The sequence below is a fragment of the Chrysemys picta genome, chromosome 16 (assembly GCF_011386835.1).
Source record: "Chrysemys picta bellii isolate R12L10 chromosome 16, ASM1138683v2, whole genome shotgun sequence".
Classification (NCBI taxonomy): domain Eukaryota; kingdom Metazoa; phylum Chordata; order Testudines; family Emydidae; genus Chrysemys; species Chrysemys picta.
The window spans coordinates 16,116,670-16,135,278 of record NC_088806.1 but is presented as its reverse complement, the minus strand read 5'-3'; the positions used below and the strand labels follow the sequence as shown (position 1 = coordinate 16,135,278).

General features: G+C 58.3%; 1 protein-coding gene across 1 annotated transcript in view; it reads right to left on the bottom strand.

The window, feature by feature from the left end:
* The window catches only part of VSIG10L2 (V-set and immunoglobulin domain containing 10 like 2), a 28,204-nt gene extending 9,820 nt beyond the window's left edge, over window positions 1-18,384 (bottom strand). The window contains exons 1-7 of the mRNA XM_065570517.1: window positions 18,043-18,384; window positions 13,265-13,540; window positions 12,429-12,704; window positions 9,768-10,028; window positions 8,257-8,517; window positions 5,578-5,868; window positions 3,236-3,550 (exon numbers count right to left, since the gene is read on the bottom strand). Coding sequence (XP_065426589.1) covers window positions 3,236-3,550; window positions 5,578-5,868; window positions 8,257-8,517; window positions 9,768-10,028; window positions 12,429-12,704; window positions 13,265-13,540; window positions 18,043-18,289 — 1,927 coding nt within the window. The 5' untranslated portion in view covers window positions 18,290-18,384. The remainder of the gene's footprint in view (window positions 1-3,235; window positions 3,551-5,577; window positions 5,869-8,256; window positions 8,518-9,767; window positions 10,029-12,428; window positions 12,705-13,264; window positions 13,541-18,042) is intronic.
* Between the last annotated feature and the right edge of the window lie 225 nt (window positions 18,385-18,609).

The following is an 18,609-nucleotide window of genomic DNA, read 5'->3' as shown; positions in this document are numbered from 1 at the left end:
CTGACACCATTTCAGACCTAGCACCCTCTTGCCCTGGGCCTCATGTCATCCTAGAAAGGAGTTGTTAGGCAGACACCTACTGAGTTTCACAAGAGCTGAACCTTGCAGAGATTTCCCCGCACCAGCACTCCAGCAGGTCATCAGCACTTGGTCAAGGAAATCCCCCGCTAGCAGCATTGCATCATCAGGCCTAACTCTCACTGGCTGATCACACACACAGGGCGGATCCTGTTGCTAGAGCAGCTCCTTGCCATGGTAACTTTTTCATGGAGGTCACGGTCAGGCCCCGGAGAGCCCTTTCTAACTAAGCCCATCCAAGCTGCAGGGCAGTTCGGTGGCTCCCAGCAGCTGTTACTCGTGCCCTGCAGAGCAGAGCCGTGCTCAAGAGAAACCCCCTCAGTCTCGATCCAGGACCAGCCAGGGACGTTCATGCTTCCAATCCCTCTTAATGCTGTCCTGAGGAGACGGGGCGTCCGGGAGGGACATGCACCGGATTGCAGCAAACTGTGGCAGCTAACACCAAGGGGGGGATGGGTTGATAATGTCCCACTGGTCCCACCTGCCACCCCAGGGAAATCTTTTGCTGGCACAGAAGTGCCCCATGCGCCAAATGACCCCAACAGACCCAGGGGGTGTTCCTTGGGCCTCTGCTCATGAGCCAGCCAGATGACGGCAGTTATCAGAGTCCCTCTCTGGTGGCTGGACGTGGGGTATCTGCACCCCGTACGTTTCCAAGGGGGCCCAGTGGATAAGTCCTGTGGACCTAATAGGGAGGAAATCTCTATTTTCCCAGAGCAATTCCCCTACAGAATGCAAGAGAAGGTGAAGCCTAGAGCAGCGATAGTCTTCCTCAAACCCCATAGGGGGGCTCAATAAGCCAATGGACGGGGTGGCATTTCCCATTAAATTCCACACAACTTTTCCATAAGTGGAGACCTGAACCAGGCCCCTCTCGCTCCATAGGCGGCAATTCCAGCAAGAGCTAGGAGGAGCTCATTTTGGCTGGAAGCTGCTCAGTGAGCACAGAGGTGGGTGTTCTCCTCTATCCCTCAGCGGGGGCCATGGGAGATTCAGACCTGGTTGGCGATCGGTCTATGCCTGATTGAAACTGCCGAGGCCAGAGCTCCCCACTAACGCACAGGAAGTGAAGTGGGAAAGGACCATGGCCCAGTGCAAGCACCCTGCCTGCAGTCACAGGAAATGGGCCATGGGGGTATACCCAGCTGACTCCCTGCTCCACAGGAAGCACCAGGGGCGAGAGCCACAAACCTATTTAGGCTCCTAACTTCCACTGACGATTTAGGAGCCTAAATACCTTTGCTGATCCGGGCCAAGATGCCCAAGCTCCCAGGCAGCCTGCCCTGAAAGGGGAACGTTTTCCTTACCTTCTCTTCAACACCGCATATGAGCACAAATCCCCACGGTTAAGCATCTAATCCGCTCTATAATCCAAGGTTTCAGAGTAGCAGCCGTGTTAGTCTGTATCCGCAAAAAGAAGAACAGGGGTACTTGTGGCACCTTAGAGACTAACAAATTTATTAGAGCATAAGCTTTCGTGGACTACAGCCCACTTCTTCGGATGCATATGAAGAAGTGGGCTGTAGTCCACGAAAGCTTATGCTCTAATAAATTTGTTAGTCTCTAAGGTGCCACAAGTACCCCTGTTCTTCTTTCTATAATCCAAGATCCCTTTGCTACCCAAGAAACGGTCCATAGGTTGCCCTTGACTCTGGCATTGTGCCTCCTGCCTGCCTCTCTCAGGGCAGAGAATTCCTGTTCTGTAAGTTCTGGCGAGCCAGGCCTGGCCACTGCACCTCACCAGCGTCTCACCAATGGCTCTAACAGTGCTGCAGAATTTAACCTTCAATTTGGGGACAAATCTGGTTCTGGCTCCCCCTGTCTGCAAAGAAAACTTCAAAGTGTGACCGTGCTGTAGCGTGGTCTGAATGAGTCTGCAGACAGAGAGAACCCTCGGGTCCCACTCTGATCTCACACACTCCAGGAATATTTCTGATCAGCTGTGAGTGAGAACAGAATCAGGCCCAGTAGCTGTAAAGGAGGTGTGACCTGCTCCTATTGCCTCAGGGTGTTAACTCTGAAACCTAATGCTTACAGGCCACTGCTCATCAGTTTATGACAATGCACTCAGCTGCTCAGATTCTGGGATTGTGATGCTGGGTGGAATTTGAGTACAATGCCGCACTTCTCCCCAAGCTCATAGCTGACCCCGGTCACGAATAAACAGACAAAGTGACTGCCAATGCTCCTCAATCCTGAACTACAGCACCCACAGCTCTTCCACTCCTGGAATCCTCCGCACTGCACTGCCAATACCCCGCACTCCCAACTCACAACACCCTGGTCCCAGCCATCTTCCACTGCACCAGCAGGGCCCAGTGATCAGGTTCTGTGAGCAGTTTTGTTCAGCTCCACTACAACACTTGAAACATTTCCTGCATGATGTGGCAATGCTAGTTGGTCTTCCAGCACACCATCACCTGCACCCCGATACAGTGACACCATCCCCTGCACCCCAATACAACGCTATCCCCTACACCCCAGTACAATGACACCATTCCCTACATCATAATACATCATCCCCTACATCCCAATACAACACCACAATGCAATCACACCATCCCCTACACCCCGATACAACACCGTCCCCTACACCCCCCAGTGCAATCACAACATCCCCTACACCCCAACACAATGACACCATCCCCTACACCCTGATACAATGACACCATCCACTACACCCCAATGGAATCTCACCAATCTATATCCCTACAATCCAACTGTGCTAAAGACCTACTCACCTCTGGCCCAGTCTCGCTTGTGGGGATTTGTCCAGCCTTGCCAGCTCCACACAGGCCTGTCCTGCTTGCTGTGATTCACACCCAGGGAGGGACGTGGCCCTGGGAGCCGGCTGCTTTCCAGGCCCTTCATCCCAATGTGACAAGAATCCTAAAGGGGCTGGGTGAATAAATGGGGCTTGGAAGCTAATCCTGCCCAGTCCTACCTGTCTAGCTGGAACAGGACAGAGATACACCCGCCATTCTCTACAGCCCCACCTCACTCACACCCCAACAGACCACACACACCCCCGGCCCCACACAGGCCCAGCCCTGGGAGATGAGGTAGGGTTCTGGACATGTGGGCGGTGGACAGCCGCTGCAGTAGGGGATCCCCCACTCCAGCCCCCATAGTGGAGTCTGGGGCCTAGTCACTTCACCTGGGGTCTTCCCCTCGGACGGGTGCCCGGTGGTGCGGTGGTTGACAGCCAGGATGCGGAAGGCGTACACCACCGCCGGGTCCAGGCCGCCCACCCTGTGGTCCCGGATGTCAGGTTCTATGTCACTGGCCACCGTCTCCCAGGCCCGGGCTGCCGACCGGGACGGGCCCAGCGAGGATTTCTTTGCTTCTTGCCTTTGGACGACGAAGCCGGTCAGGTTCCCCGAGCCCTGCGTCACCCACTCCAGCTGCACCTCAGTGCGCTGCCGGGTGTACATCAGCTTGCTGATCGTCACGTTGGGGGGCGTCGGGTACTCTGCAGGGGGTAGGGAGCGTGTCAGTGGTGCACCCAGAGAGAAAACCTCACACACACCCGACCCCATGCTGCTCACACACACACACACACACACACACACACGCACCCAGAGACAACCTCACCCCCCCGACCCCATGCTGCTCACACACACACACACACACACACACACACACGCACCCAGAGAGACAACCTCACACACATCCAGCCCCATGCTGCTCACACACATACACACACACGCACGCAAAGAAACAACCTCACACACACCCGACCCCATGCTACACACACACACACACACACATCCCCTGTATGCCTCACAGACACCGGACACCTGCACATCACACACACGCACAAAAACACCTCATCTTTCACACACGTTCTCACGCACACGCTCCTTCCCTTCCTCTCTCGCTGCATTCAGGGTTTAACTGGCCAGTCAGGTAATAAAGGGCTGCACCTGCCTCCCCCACCTGGAGTGAAACCAGCCTCAGCCCAGTCCCTGGAGCCTGGGGTTTGCCAGAGTCCCACATGACCTCACTCAGTGTCATAGAAACCAAGGGGGTGAATGAAACAGGAACCCCTGGGAGTTCACCCCATGGTCTCTGGGGAGCCCAGGGCTGCACAACGTGTTTGTCCAACCTTCTGAAGTCAATAGGATGAAATTCAATAAGGACAAATGCAAAGTACTGCACTTAGGAAGGAACAATCAGTTGCACACGTACAAAATGGGAAATGACTGCCTAGGAAGGAGTACTGCCGAAAGGGATCTGGGGGTCAGAGTGGACACAAGCTAAATATGAGGGAGGAGGGAGAGCTCAGTGGTTTGAGCATTGGCCTGGTAAACCCAGGGTTGTAAGTTCAATCCTTGAGAGGACCATTTAGGGATCTGGGGCAAAAATTGGGGAGTAGTCCTGCTTTGAGCAGGGGGTTGGACTAGATGACCTCCTGAGGTCCCTTCCCTGATGTTCTATGAGTCAACAGTGTAATGCAGTTGCAAAAAAAGCAATCTTCATTCTGGGATGTATTAGCAGGAGTGTTGTAAGCAAGGCATGAGAAGTCATTCTTCCGCTGTACTCCACGCTGATTAGGTCTCAGCTGGAGTCTTGTGTCCAGTTCTGGGCACCACATCATCAGGAAAGATGTGGACACATTGGAGAAAGTCCAGAGAAGAGCAACAAAAATGATTAAAGGTCTAGAAAACATGACGCATGAGGAAAGATTGAAAGAAGTGGGTTTGTTTAGTCTGGAGAGGAGATGAGACATGATAATAGTTTTCAAGTATGTAAAAGGTTGTTACAAGGAGGAGAGAGAAAAATTGTTCTCCTTTACCTCTGAGGACAGGACATGAAGCAATGGGCTTAAATTGCAGCAAGGGCGGTTTAGGTTGGACATTAGGAAAAATTTCCTGTCAGGGTAGCTAAGCCCTGGAATAAATTGCCCAGGGAGGTTGTGGACTCTCCATCGTTGGGGTTTTTTAAGAACAGGTTGGACAAACTCCTGTCAGGGATGGTCTAGATAATACGTAGTCCTGCCTCAGTGCAGGGGCTGGTCTGGATGACCTCTCGAGCTCCCTCCCATCCCACCATTGCTATGCTTCTACCATTCTGCATTCAGAACATGCCCATGACTAAACCTCCTGCCCACACGTTCCCCAGCACACCCTTACCCTCATCTCCACCCCGGCCCGGACCCTTCCACTACTTCCCTTCCTTCCACACACCATGTGGGCCCCCACCAAACTCCCTACCCACTTCCCCACTCCCGGTGTACCCCATCAGACCCCCTCCATCCATTTCCTCTCCCCCATCCCTTGCTATGGGGCCCCCAGCCCTTGCTATGGGGCCCCAGACCTCCCCATCCACTTCTCCTTGCGCCTCCCTATCCCATGGCCCCCCCAGACCCTCCCATCCACTTCTTCCCAGCACACTCCTACCCGCTTCCTTCTAAACTCTGCCAAGACCCCGTCTGTCCCCCCCACCCCGCACCACCCCTGTATGGTTCCCATGAGCACCCGCCCTGCCCCGCCGTACTCTTCACGCGGAGCCTGATGGGGACGGTGGTGTTGCCCACGGCGTTCACGGCCGCACAGTGGTAGGTGCCGCTGTCCCTCATCCACTCGGTGTCCCGGATGGTCAGGTTGAACCAGGCATCGCCCTGCTGCAGCCTGTACCTCGCAGCGTCCGGCCGGATCACCTGGTGCTTGTTGTTGAACCAGAACACTTCAGAGCCCAGGTGGGGGCCCTGCAGCGCGCAGGCCAGCTGGACCTCGCCGCCCTCGAACAGCGACACCTCGGTGCGCTCGGCTGCCAGCTTGGGAACATCTGTCCAGAGAGAGAGACACGGGGGATATTGCAGTGAGAGCAGTGCCCAGGGCAGGGCACCTCACTCTCAACAGAGCAGGAGCCTGTCCCGGGAGCCCTGTGGGGAGCCCGGGGAGGGGAGCCGGGGTCTGTCCTGCGAGCCCTGTGGGGAGCCCGGGGAGGGGAGCCGGGGTCTGTCCCGGGAGCCCTGCGGGGAGCCCGGGGAGGGGAGCCAGGGAGGGGAGCTGAGGTCTGTCTTGGGAGCCCTGTGGAGAGCCTGGGGAGGGGAGCCGGAGTCTGTCTCGGGAGCCCTGCGGGGAGCCCGGGGAAGGGAGCCGGGGTCTGTCCTGGGAGCCCTGTGGGGATCCCGGGGAGGGGAGCCGAGGTCTGTCCTGGGAGCCCTGTGGGGATCCCGGGGAGGGGAGCCGGGGTCTATCCCGGGAGCCCTGCAGGGCAGCCCAGGTCAGGGAGGGGAGCCAGGGTCTATTCCAGCTCATGCAGCATCACCAGGATTGGTAACTAATTTGCAGTTCCAGTGCAGGGCCAAATTCTGCCCTCCACAACCCCTGAGCACCCCGGTGATGACAGGGGGACTGTACTAGGGTTGCCAAATTTCTGATTGCAGAAAACCAAACACCCATGCCCCGCCCCTTCCCCAAGGCCCTGCCCCTTCCCCCGAGGCCCCGCCCCCACTCACTCCATTCCCCCTCACATTCCCCACCCTTGCTCACTTGCTCGTTTTCACTGGGCTGTGGTGGGGCCTTGGAGGGGTGTGGGATGCAGGAGGGGGCTCTGGGCTAGGGGGGTAGGAGCAAGAGGTTCAGAGTGTGAGAGGCTGGGGCCTTCGGGCTGGGGCAGGGGATTGGGGTACGGGAGGGGGTGAGGGCTCCGGTTGGCAGTGTGAGCTCTGGGTGGGGCCAGAAAGGCGGGGTTCAGAGTGTGGAAGGGGGCTCTGGACTGGGGTAGGGGGTTGGGGGGCAAGGGGGTGATGGCTCCAGCTGGGGGTACAGGCTCCAGGCAGGGGGTTTGGGGTGCAGGAGGGGGCTCAGGGCTGGGGCAGGCTGGTGAGGTGCAGGAGGGGATTTGGGGTGCAGGCCCCGGGCAGCGCTTACCTCAGGCCACTCCTGGGAAGCTTGTCCCTGCGGCCCCTTGGCGGAGGCATGGCCAGGTGGCTCTGTGCACTGCCCTCATCTGCAGGCCCTGCCCCCGCAGCTCCCATTGGCCGTGGTTCCTGGCCAATGGGATCTGCAGAGCCAGCGCTCAGGATGGGGTCAGTGCGCAGAGCCCCCATGGCCGCGCCTTTGCCTAGGAGCCGCAGGGAAATGCCAGCCATTTCTGGGAGCCGTGCAGAGCCACGGCAGGCAGGGAGCCTGCCTTAGCCCCGCTGCACCACCAACCGGACTTTTAATGGCCTTGTCAACTATGCTGACAGGAGCCACCCAGGTCCCGTTGAACACCGAATGCCTGGCAACCCTAGACAGCACAGGTGTCTCTGAAGGCAGAGTGAGGACTGCTGGCCCCTTGTGAGGAACGCTTTGGGCTGCAAACCAAGTGCTCTGAGTCAGGAATCACCAAGACGACGGCCATGGGAGCCCACGAGGCCATTCTTACATGCACACAGAGCACCCGCCAGGGCCGCCTCCCCTAGCATTTGCGCTGAGTGCGCCTGTCATCGGGGCACAGTTCCCCCATCTGCCAGCTCAAGAAGCCTTGTCCCTGAACCCGCCTCAGCCCCCTGCCCTGCCTCTTGGGGTGGAGCAGCTGTAGGAGCAGCCAGAGCTTTGCCCCCTCCCTCAGGAGCAGACCCCATTTTCCCAGGAGGGGTGGGGGGAGCAGAGAGGGCCCAGCAGCTCAGGGCAGCTCTGTCCCTTCATCCCCCTTCAATCCCTGTGAGCAATGAGACAACTCCTCTGCCCCTCCCGCCTTCCCCTCCAGCATCTGGGCTGGGAGGGGGCACAGGGGACTCGCTGCAGCCTCCTCCAAGCCTGGGGAGGGGGGTAAAGAGCCCCTGAGTTGCAGGAGGAGCAGAGCTGTGGCTGGGGCGGAAGGGGGGGAGAGAGGGAGGCAGATGTAATGTTACTTTCAGAGCCCCTCACTTTTTTCTGGCCACTTTGAGCACTGAGGCTTGGGAGCCGGTGAGGTTTGTCACTCACACAACATTTGCCATGAGCCAGTGAAGGACGGACATGGCACCCGGTCCCCACCTGGGGCTCTGACACATGCCTTGGGACACTCTCATGAGCCGGACCCGGCCTGGATTTTCCCTGTGGAAATCTGCCTCTCGGTCAGGGCTCCAGGAACTGCAGAACTGGTGCCACATCCCACCCGCACTCCCCATACTTGCTTTGCCAGCAGTTACATGGCCCACGAGTCCCTGTGGCCCCGCCAGGTGGCAGCCGGCCTGCTTACCCAGCCGGACAAGGCACTCCGTGGCTCTGGCCTGCAGAGGGTGGGCTGCGATGCACGTGAACTCCTTGCCCCCAAGGGTGCTGTTGGACTGCATGACGTAGATGTTGCTGGATGGTTTCAAGCCACCCAGCACGCGGTTCCGCCAGTCTCTCCACCAGAGTGTGACACGGGGCAGGCCTCCCGCCCAGTCGCAGGACAGCATGAGGAATTCGTTCTGCTTCGTAGCCATGGCAGAACAGGTGGGGTTCCCCACGGGGACCCCTGGGGGACAGAGACAGCAGCATCTTAGAGACAAGCATCCCTGCCTACATCTCACCTGGTGGAGATGCTGCACGTCCTATCATACGTGTCCCCAGGTCTCTGCTCTCCCCACATAAACTGGGAAGAATTGGGTGTTTCCATATGCCCCAAAGGGCACTTTCTGCCCCAGAACCTCTGACATTCAAACTCTGGGCCTCATGCGGTAAATACCCCAGAGAACCAGCACTCGCTGGCCCTGCGGGGAGCTCCATGGAGTTTCATCAGTGTGAGTGAGAGGAGAATCAAGCCTGAGGTACAGTCCCACAGGCTCTCCAGCCCGTTAGCGTTATCTCTACTGAGGGACCAGACCAGGCCATGAAGGAACCAGGAGAAAACATGCCAACATCCCTAACATTCCTCCACACCCCTGGAGACCTCCCTGCACCTCCCATGAGAGTCCTGAGCCCCTGGGTGCTGGGCTAGCTTGCTGACCACAGCACTCTCTGGGGTTTGCACCACCTGTGTCTGCTTCCACGGGACCAGCACGGCCTGCCGAGCCCGTCATCTTAGTCAGGCACAAGCGCCCCTTGGACATTTATGTCGTAACGCTGGGTTGGTTCATTGTGATGGGATGGGATGAGTGACATCATCCCATTGGGCAAAGCCATCACCGGGACATGATGTGACCTGGCACCACGATGGGGTTTTGCAGGCCCTGGAAGTGATTTCATGGCCAACAGGCACCTCACAAACAAAACCCCTTCAGAGTGAAGTGGTTCTGGAATACAGGCGAGCCTGGAGAGTTAGTCTCGTGGCTGCACGGGTTCCTGACGCTGCAGCCATCTCGCCTGTAGGACCAGTGTTTGCACTGGGGGCATCAGCACCTTATTCCTATTTCCGTTCTGGGAATGAGAGCCAGAGCAAAGCCAGCTCCTACACAAGTCACCTTCACTAGCCGGGTCACAGTGCTGCAATCAAGCAGTACCCCTGTAGCTCCCTGTTGCCAGACCAATGGTGCCATCTACCCAGGGCCCCTGGAGCCCTGAATGTCCGCTTGAGGCCTTACAGTAAGCAAGGAGGAACTGCGCCCTTGTTTGGAGAGCTGCTTCCCACAGCATCAGCCTTGTTTCTAGCCGCCAGCTGGAGACTCCATCTCCACAAGCTGGCGTGGGCTCTCAGGGGGCAGAGCACAGGACCCGGCTGCCTTACGGAAGAGGCAGTGGTGTTTCTATTCCTGGGCGGCACTGAGCGGGCAGGGCGAGGGTACTTACACACAGTGGTGGTGCAGACAGCATCCTCTCTGAGTGCTGGGTGGGAGGCCAGGCAGGTGTACGAGCTGCCGTTCCGGACGTCCACCCCTCGGTGGATTCTGGTAGCATTGGAGTAGGACGCCGCAGCATCTGCTTCCCGGCCGGCTCTCACCCACCGCAGCCGCGCTGGGGGGAACCCGCCTGGCCACGAACACTGCAGAGCAATGTCCCGGAAATTGGCAGCAGGGACTGGTGTGCAGCTGGGCTTCCCCTCGGGCAGATCTGTGCGTGGGGCAAAGATTGTATCAACAGCAAGAGGAGTTACCAACACTGGGAAGAACACAAGGCCTGTTGCCTGGGGCTGCCATGCGCAGGAGCTGCACTGGGGCCAGGGACCATGGGGCAGCTCTGTCTGTGTGGCTCTGTGGGCTCTTCCCAATGGGGCCAGCTCCCTGGCGAAGCGCCGTTGGAGCAATGGAGAGGAGCAGGAAGAGCACAGGGTACTCGGCGACCGGCGACGTGGGTTTGGATCGCTAAGCCCAAGACGTGCTGGGCGGGCCCTGGCCACCGTCAGTGCTAAGGTGCGAACGTGAGGAGCAAGAGCAGCCGATGGAGACAGAGGTCGAGTTCCCTTTGGCACATTGCTGTCCCTCTGGTACCACGAGACTGCTCCCCAGCAAGGCGCCTGAGACAGGGCCAGTGTGAGGGAGGGGCAGGGCAGGCATGTGGCCCCTCTTCCGTAAAGGCTGCCCCCTCACCGGAATGGTGGTTTGTACCCTAGGTGGGGTAGCTGTGGCCTCAACCCAGTGACACCCAAGACCTTTGGAGTTTGCAGAGGGCAGAAAGCAGCAAGCTGGGGACGGGACAGCGACCCAGCGGCTCTGAGACGCTCTGGCGCGCCGGGGACGGGACAGCGATCCAGCAGCTCTGAGACGCTCCGGCGCGCCAGGGACGGGACAGCCACCCAGCGGCTCTGAGACGCTCTGGCGCGCCAGGGACGGGACAGCGACCCAGCGGCTCTGAGACGCTCTGGCGCGCCAGGGACGGGACAGCGACCCAGCGGCTCTGAGACGCTCTGGCGCGCCGGGGATGGGACAGCGACCCAGCGGCTCTGAGACGCTCCGGCGCGCCGGGGACGGGACAGTGGCCCAGCGGCTCTGAGACGCTCCGGCGCGCCGGGGACAGGACAGCGACCCAGCGGCTCTGAGATGCTCTGTCGCCCCTGGGACGGGACAGCAACCCAGCAGCTCTGAGACGCTCTGGCGGGCCAGGAACAGGACAGCAACCCAGTGGCTCTGAGACACTCCAGCGCCCCTGGGACGGGACAGCAACCCAGCAGCTCTGAGACGCTCTGGCGCCCCTGGGACGGGACAGCGACCCAGCGGCTCTGAGACGCTCTGGCGCGCCGGGGACAGGACAGCGACCCAGCGGCTCTGAGACGCTCCGGCGCGCCGGCGACAGTCCGCAAGATGTCTCCCCCGCTGTGCGGAGCCAGAGACATTTGGACACAGCGTGAGCTGGCGCCGATTCTTCAGGCGGGTGCCAGCTTTGCAAGTGTCACAGTTTCAGTGCCTGTTGTTGACTAGAGTCAACCCCTCCCCCGGCTGCCGCAACCCTCCAGCACCCTCATGGCAAGCGTCCCCCTTGAGTGACGCTTTCCAGCTGCCGGAATCCACCCTGTCCCCATGACCAGTCCTTCCAACTCGCTGATCTGCCCAAATCCCCCTGCTCTCCTTGTGACAAGCCCCCAACCCACCTGCCAAGATCCTCTCCAGCCCCCCATGACAGTTCCTCCATCCCAGCCTCCCTAGCTGCCAGCATCCCCCACATCAATATCTTGGAACGTGTCCAGTGGCCTCGCCCAGAAATCTGGCCCCTCGAATGGCTGGCTCTGCTTGGAAAGGGTTTGGAGGGCTTGACACCTGGTCTAAATGAAGGGGGAGCAGGTGGATGTTGCCAGGAACAAAGCTACCGGTTCAGAGGCCTCAGCAGGGAATTCAGCTCTCTTACGCATTTCCGCTCCCCGGTCGCTGTCATCACGTGGCCCAGTGCCTCTCCCAGCGCTCACTCTCCGGGCCCTCGGGCACCGCAGCCTAAGCTGTAGATCCAAACCAAGTGGAACCATCCGCACAGGTGTTTACTGCTGTGCTCGCCACGGCTGTGAGCAAACACTCTCTCTTCACGACCATCTGCCAGACGACCTGCCTCTGGATCGCTTACACACCCCGTCTCTGCTCCCCCACGGCCCCGCTGGAGGAGCCCGACCGGAAAGAACACAACAGCTGCCTTAGGCTACACACGCCATCGATCTCACAACACTGCCCCCCTTCCGTCCCGAGGTGCTAAGCCCTGAGTGATACTTGTCCTGTGGAAGGGGCTATTCTGCTCTCACAAAGGTTGGGTTCCTGCTTGGTCTGGATCATGCGGGACCGACAGAGGTAGAAACCTCTCTGTTCTTCTCATGAGACTTGACCTGCCCACTCTCAAGCCTGAAGAGCTCTTCCCTAGCGTCCTGGTACCTCTTTAGCTAACGGTTGACCATGAGAATCAAAGAAGGGAAGTAAGGGAGGGAAATGCAGAGGACAGAGAAGATGGGACCAGAAGGGGGATGCCGCTGCACATGCCAGAGAGAACGCATGCCCAGATGGCCGCGTGCCCAGCCACGGGGAGGGACGCACTTACAGTAGACGGTGAGGATGATGGTGGTCTGAGTGCGCGTATTGAGATGTGTGTTTTGGGCCAGGCAGGTGTAGGTGCCCGTCTGAGTCCGGGAGATCTTGGCTATCACATACTTCTGGCCGGAGTAGATCTGGGAGCTGTTGTAAAACCAGATGTAGTGGCTGGGCGGGTTGGAAGGGGCCAGGCAGGTCAGGATCACCTCCTCCTGCTCGTTAGCTGAGAAGCCGTTCTGGTTAATAGCAAACGGCTCAACGTTGATCACGGGTTCATCAGGGCCATCTGCAGAATGAAGCAGGAGGTGGTTAGCACCTGGCTGATGGCAGGAAGGGGAGGGGCTCTGTTCAGATGACCGTCCGGCAGCTGGATCGTTTATCTGAATCTTTTTGGTCCAGGAATAGGACGTGGGGCTCTGTAGCCCAGGAATGGCAGGGGGGGTCCGCTCTGACCCCCAATGCTGGGGACAGGGATGGGGTTATGACCCCCAAAGTGGTTGCCAGCAGTTGTTTTCTGGGGGGATCATAATCTTATTCCCATTCCAAATCCTCATTCCTTGTCAGACACCGGGGCAGCTGGGCTGCTGCTTGGGCCACGTGCCCAGGGGTGCCTGGGAAGCAGCACAAGGATTCTGGGCCGGGGGGAAGAGAGTCTGGAAGCCCTGGTTATGTTCTCTGGAGACGCTCTTTAGGGGCCTAGTGCTGGGAGGTGCTGAGAACCCCAGTTCCCACCGGCCTTGGTAGGGGTTATGGGCACTCAGCAGCTGGCAGGATTGGGCCTGGAGGGGGGCGTGTGACAGCAAAGCAGAGGGGCAGGACGTTTGCTCCTGCCTGCAGGTCACCTACAAATGACGTCGAGATACATCCTGTCGCTGGACTGGCTGTTGACCTCGTTGTGGGCGGTGCAGGCGTACCAGCCCATGTCAGTCCGGTTAGCCGCTGTCAGGTTCAGCAGCCCGCCGGCAGCTTCCGCGACAGCCACCGCACCCTCCCTGTTGGTGTGGCGGTGCCAGGAGTACCCGATGGGAGGCGTCCCCTCCTTCACCGCACACGTCATCGTCACCACCGTGCCTTCCACCGGCGTGGGGTCGGTCATCTGCAGGAAGGGCTTCGGAACGGGAACTAGGGGAGACCAAACACACAGCTCGGATGTGAGCTCACCTGCTGCAGCCTCTTCCGATGCACTCTGCCCCGTTCCCCATCCAATCCATTCCAAACCGCCCCGTTCCATCCCTCATCACCACACCCCCCTCCATGCTCTCCATCCAGCTGGCTCCCATCCCATCTCAGCCAAGCCAATCCTTTCATACTAATCCCTTCCATTATGACCTGCTCGGTTCTTTTCCAAGCCAGCCCTTGCTATTAGAATCTCGTCCATTACACTCCCAGGCGTGTGATTTTTCTGCTGTGCCCTTCAGACCCACGCTAACGAATTGCTAGAGACAGAGGGAAGGTTCTAGGGAGCCGTAAAGAGGCAGGATCGGTCAGCCCCCCACGATGGAAGCTGCTCCCAATGCAGCGTGGTCTCGGATGATCATTCAGCACAGACGGCAGCTCAGAGGAAGGTGGGGCAGCAGGAGGGGGCTGGACAGTCCTTCAGAGAAAGGCTCTGGGGGGTACAGAGACAGCTGAGGCGGGACGGGGCGGGGAGGAGGTCAGAGGGGCCAGGGAGCCATGAGTGGCTGGGGGAAGGAGGCAGTGGGAGGTTGGACAGGTGGTGGGGAGAGGGAAGAAGATTAAGGCTTCCCAGCCGCCCACTGTTTTTGAAGGATTGAACTAGAGGGCAGCGAGTGTCCAGGCCCTGGTGCTGATGCGCTGGGGTGCAGGCCAGCTGCAGCACTCCCCCTCTGCAGCCTGCTGGAGCCCAGAGTCTATGGGGGAGCTGCCCAGATGGTTCATCACAGCCAGGAGAGGGGCAGCCAGCTCCCAGCCCCAGAGCTAGCTGGCTGCCCTCCACTGAGATGAAGCTAGCAGGGAACTGGGACCTGAGCAGGCATGCTGGGGATGGGGGAGTACACAGGGAAGGCATTTCCTGGATCAGACCACGGCTTCCTTCCCCAGCCTGAGGGGGCAGCAGGGGCGTGGGGAGAGCAATCCCCTCTTATCCTGCCCTGCCAAGACGCGGAGCTCTGTACCACCCATGGTGTCCTCTCGGGATCTCACTCTGACCCCTCACCCCAGGGAGAGAACTGTACAGGGTCCAGCCAAGCCCCGTGACCTGGCTGCCGGGCTCTGCGCAGCGCCAGTACCAGAGCACTCCGCTGACTGACTGGTGCACCATGGGGGAAAGCCAATGCCCACTGACGTCAATGAGAGCTCTGGGTCAGGGGAGCGGAGAGCTGGCTTTGGAGATAAATGCCCTGAGTTCTTCTAACAAACATCCGGTGCCCGCCAGTAGTGGCCCCAGGACCAGCAGTAACTCTCCTGTCAATAGGGATGTCTGGATCCGGGTGTTAGTCTAGGCCCCTCCAGGGCCCGGATTCTCCACTGCTTCGCACTTGGTGGAGCCATTTACAGTGGTGCCGAGCAAGAGCAAAGTGGGTACAAAAGGCTCCCTGATCAGAATTCTCCACTCACTCCAGGGGCAGCGGCCTGTCCCCACAGTGCACACGTGTATCTGTGCGGGGGACATGCCTGCCCTAGGTGGGTCTGTTGGTGACTAACTCTGGTGGCCCTGCCAGGTACCACAGGAATCCAGTGGCTGGCTGCTGTGATGCCATCTCTCATGATTTTATTATAAACCTGATGATATTTGGTGTTTTTCTTAAAGCCCCAGCTCCTGGAGTCAGGTGATGACACGAGCTTCTCAGCCGGCATGAAAAACAGTAAGTGGCTGTGACCCAAGGCAGCCAAAAATTTCCCCCAAAAGCACCAAAACAGCATATTTTTTTATAAATCTCATGATTTTAAAGCCACTTTCATGAATTTGGGGGGCACCTGACTCATGACTTTTGACCTCTTTGGGTTTGTGATGCCAAGGCTGGTTTGTGCCTGGCCAGCGGACTCTCAGCCCCTTGGTTTTACAGAGCAGCCCAGAGGAGCAGTGTCCACCCCAGAGCCGTCGGCGCTGCAGGCTGGGAACCATTCGAGCGAGAGCACTTGCTATGTCACGGCGAGTGACTGTCTGGCTGGAGCCCGCCTCTGTCACTTGGCACGGCTGCCTCGGCAGCAGCTGCACATGTGCCTCTGTTCTTGGCTGCTGGGGGCACTCTTTGATGATGCACTTGATTGATTCTGTGCCCAGGGCAGATTGAAAACCTCTGCACGGTTCAGATCAGAGGGGACCCGGGGGGAGGGAGCACCCCGCCCCCCACCATTAAAATGTGCCGCTTCAGCTGACAGATCCGTGTGTGGCCTCTGATTTTTGGTGCCCAACTCGACACACCCATGGCCTGATTCTCAGCGCTGCTCAGCACCCACCATCCCAAAGGGAGTGGTAGGAGCTGCGGGGGCTCTCCTCTGCCTGTAAGAACTTGACAACCAGCTGAGACCACGGCCGGTCATGCTAGCCAATACAGGCTCCTTTCTCTCCCCATCCATCTGTCTGTAGCCACCTAATTCTTGTCTTAGACTTAGACGGTAAGCTCTTCGGGGTGGGGACTGTCTTTCTGTTCTGTGTTTGTACAGCGCCTAGCACCAGGGGCCCTGGGTCATGAGCAGGGCTCCTTGGTGCCACCACAGCAATAATAAACGGAAGCACCCCAAATCAGAGGCTAATATTGAAAAAATTTGGCTCTAGCCTCCCCCTGCCTCAGTTTCCCCATCTGTAAATGAGAATAGTTATCCTCACCCTCCTTACCAGGGCAAGCTCGGTTCATCGAGTGCTCTAGGGTACTCCCAGGGCAGGCATCAGACAAATGCCAGGTGTTAGAATTCCTAGAACAGGTTGCTATTCCCAGGAAGTTTATTCAGAGAGTTTTCCCACCAACTGATGAGTAAATAATCCCCTCTATGGAGCAGACAATGAACTGTTCTCAAACGTGTCCCATCCGTCAGTCAATGAATTACTAGCGAGTCATTTTCCCAGCTCTGCCTTGTCACCATGATTGTTTTCTCCCCAAATCTCTCCCTTTTTATATCTCCAGTGATCACGGTACGGATGCTAACAGCACCTGGCTCACACGGCTTTGATGTGAGCTGGAATAAACACCTGATGGGACTGGAATTCTTTGGCCTTTGATATACAGGAGGTCCAACTACGGGATCTAATCAGTCCCTTCTGGCCTCAAACTCTGAATGAATCTATGAAATGTTCTGCCTTTATGAGAGTCACAGTTTGCAGCTAATACTGAAGAGAAAGCCAAAGGGCTTTGAGCCCTGGACAGATGACAGCTCTTCCATCGGCAGCGAGCCCCTGTGCTCTGAAGTTCATGGACATACCAGCGGGAAGTGGCTGCCCGGCATTGAGCGACATTCTTCAGGAAGATAATCTCCCAGCAACCAAGAAGTATTTGCCAGTGGAGTCTATCCAACCCCAGCCAGCAGAGTGCATGTGAACAGACACACTGCGCGGGGAGGAGCTGAGAACTGCTGGTGTCCCAGGAAAGGTGGGATATACACCCCTCACGGGTCCGGCAGAAAATCCCTGACAGTAACCCCCCAGGCAGGAATACTGGGATTTGGCCACAATGCTGCAGCTCCAGCTGGATTTCAAGAGGTCTAAGTGTGCCTGTTTAGGTTGCTGAGCAGAACATCTGCTTTGCTTTGCACCAGCTTGCGTGATGATGCAGAATGTGACCGCAGCGTGGCCGCGTAGGACACCATTCTGCTCAGCAGGGTGCCTGGGGATATCCCTCTCTCCCTGGCAGTCTCTATCCAGGTGAGATCCAGGCACGCAGAACGCCAGGGCCCAGAGCTGAGAATGCCATTGTGCCCACAGATTGTGCTGTTGTAGTTAAGGTCAGTAAGGCTGGGCAGGCAGCCCTGCCGTCTCACTCACTCCCATCACACAACCCCATACCAAAGGGCTCTCTTCAGGTTGCTCCTGACCGAGGGGAATGTTGGCCATGCTACACAAGGCCTTGTAGCGCAGGGTCAGGAGAGGAGCCTCCAGAAGGAAGCAGAGGAAGTCCTATTTTTGGAGGCATTGAGAACTCAGCCCTTTGGGGCAAGGACTGCCTGTTTGTTCGGTGTTTGTACAGCACCTAGCACAGCAATGTCTGATCCTAGGCACTACCGCAATATAATAAGGACAGGCTGGGTTAGGCGGCGGAGAACATATTGCAGGGGACATCTTGGGAGGGTGGAACAGCTGGGACCAAATGGGTCTCTTCCGTCTCCCATCATCTTTGCAGGCAGCAAAGGGCAGCTTCACCTGCAGGGATACGAGGCACAGACGAGTGGGGGTGCGTGTGCAGTGATTGGATGAGATGGTTGGGTGTCGGGGCCCCTGGATTCTAGTCCCACCCTGCCACCCTGGGTGCGACCCGCTTCCCCTCCCTCTGCCTCAGTTTGCCTGCTGCGGTTGCGCCCCACCTCAGTGGGGTGGGTCTGCGAGGGTTGTAACAGGGCACTAAAGAAGGGAGCACAGTAGGACTGTGGCTTCGGGTTGGGGGACCCTGACTGGTGCCTCTGTATACTTGTTCAGAGAGTCCCAGAGGTGACGCAGCCTCCACGCTACCTACCTAGCACGACCAGCTCTATGTAGAAGTAGCCCACTTTGATCTCGCCGTCCTCCTCGAACATTGCCTGGCACATGAAGCGCCCTTGGGCAGCCGTCTGCAGGTCGCTCACTTCCAGGGTGCCGTTCTGCAGGCTCACCTGCCCCAGGGCCGCAGAAGCCTTCTCCACCTTGGACTCTATCCCGTTGCTGATGGCAACGGCCCTGGGCACCAGCGAGCCCAGCTTGGTGAAGCTCCAAAAAACCACCATGGGCGAGACCACGTCGCCACAAGCCAGCTGCACGGACTGGTGCTGCACCCCCCGCACGGCCTGCTCCTCGTACTTCGCATCGCCTGGGTGGAGTAGCTGAGCTGGGGTGAACGAGAGAGGAAGGATGGGCCAGGGGTTAGAGCGGCAGCCTGTGACTCAGGAGAGCGGGGATCAGTTCCCTACTCCGGCACAGGCTCTGGGTGCATCACTTCCCCTTTGCTCAATGGGGATACAGCACTGTCTGCGTTGTGGGGATGGATATGGGGACGGTTGGGAGGTGCTGGTAATAGGCACTGAAGACAGCGTAAGAGAACAGTGTC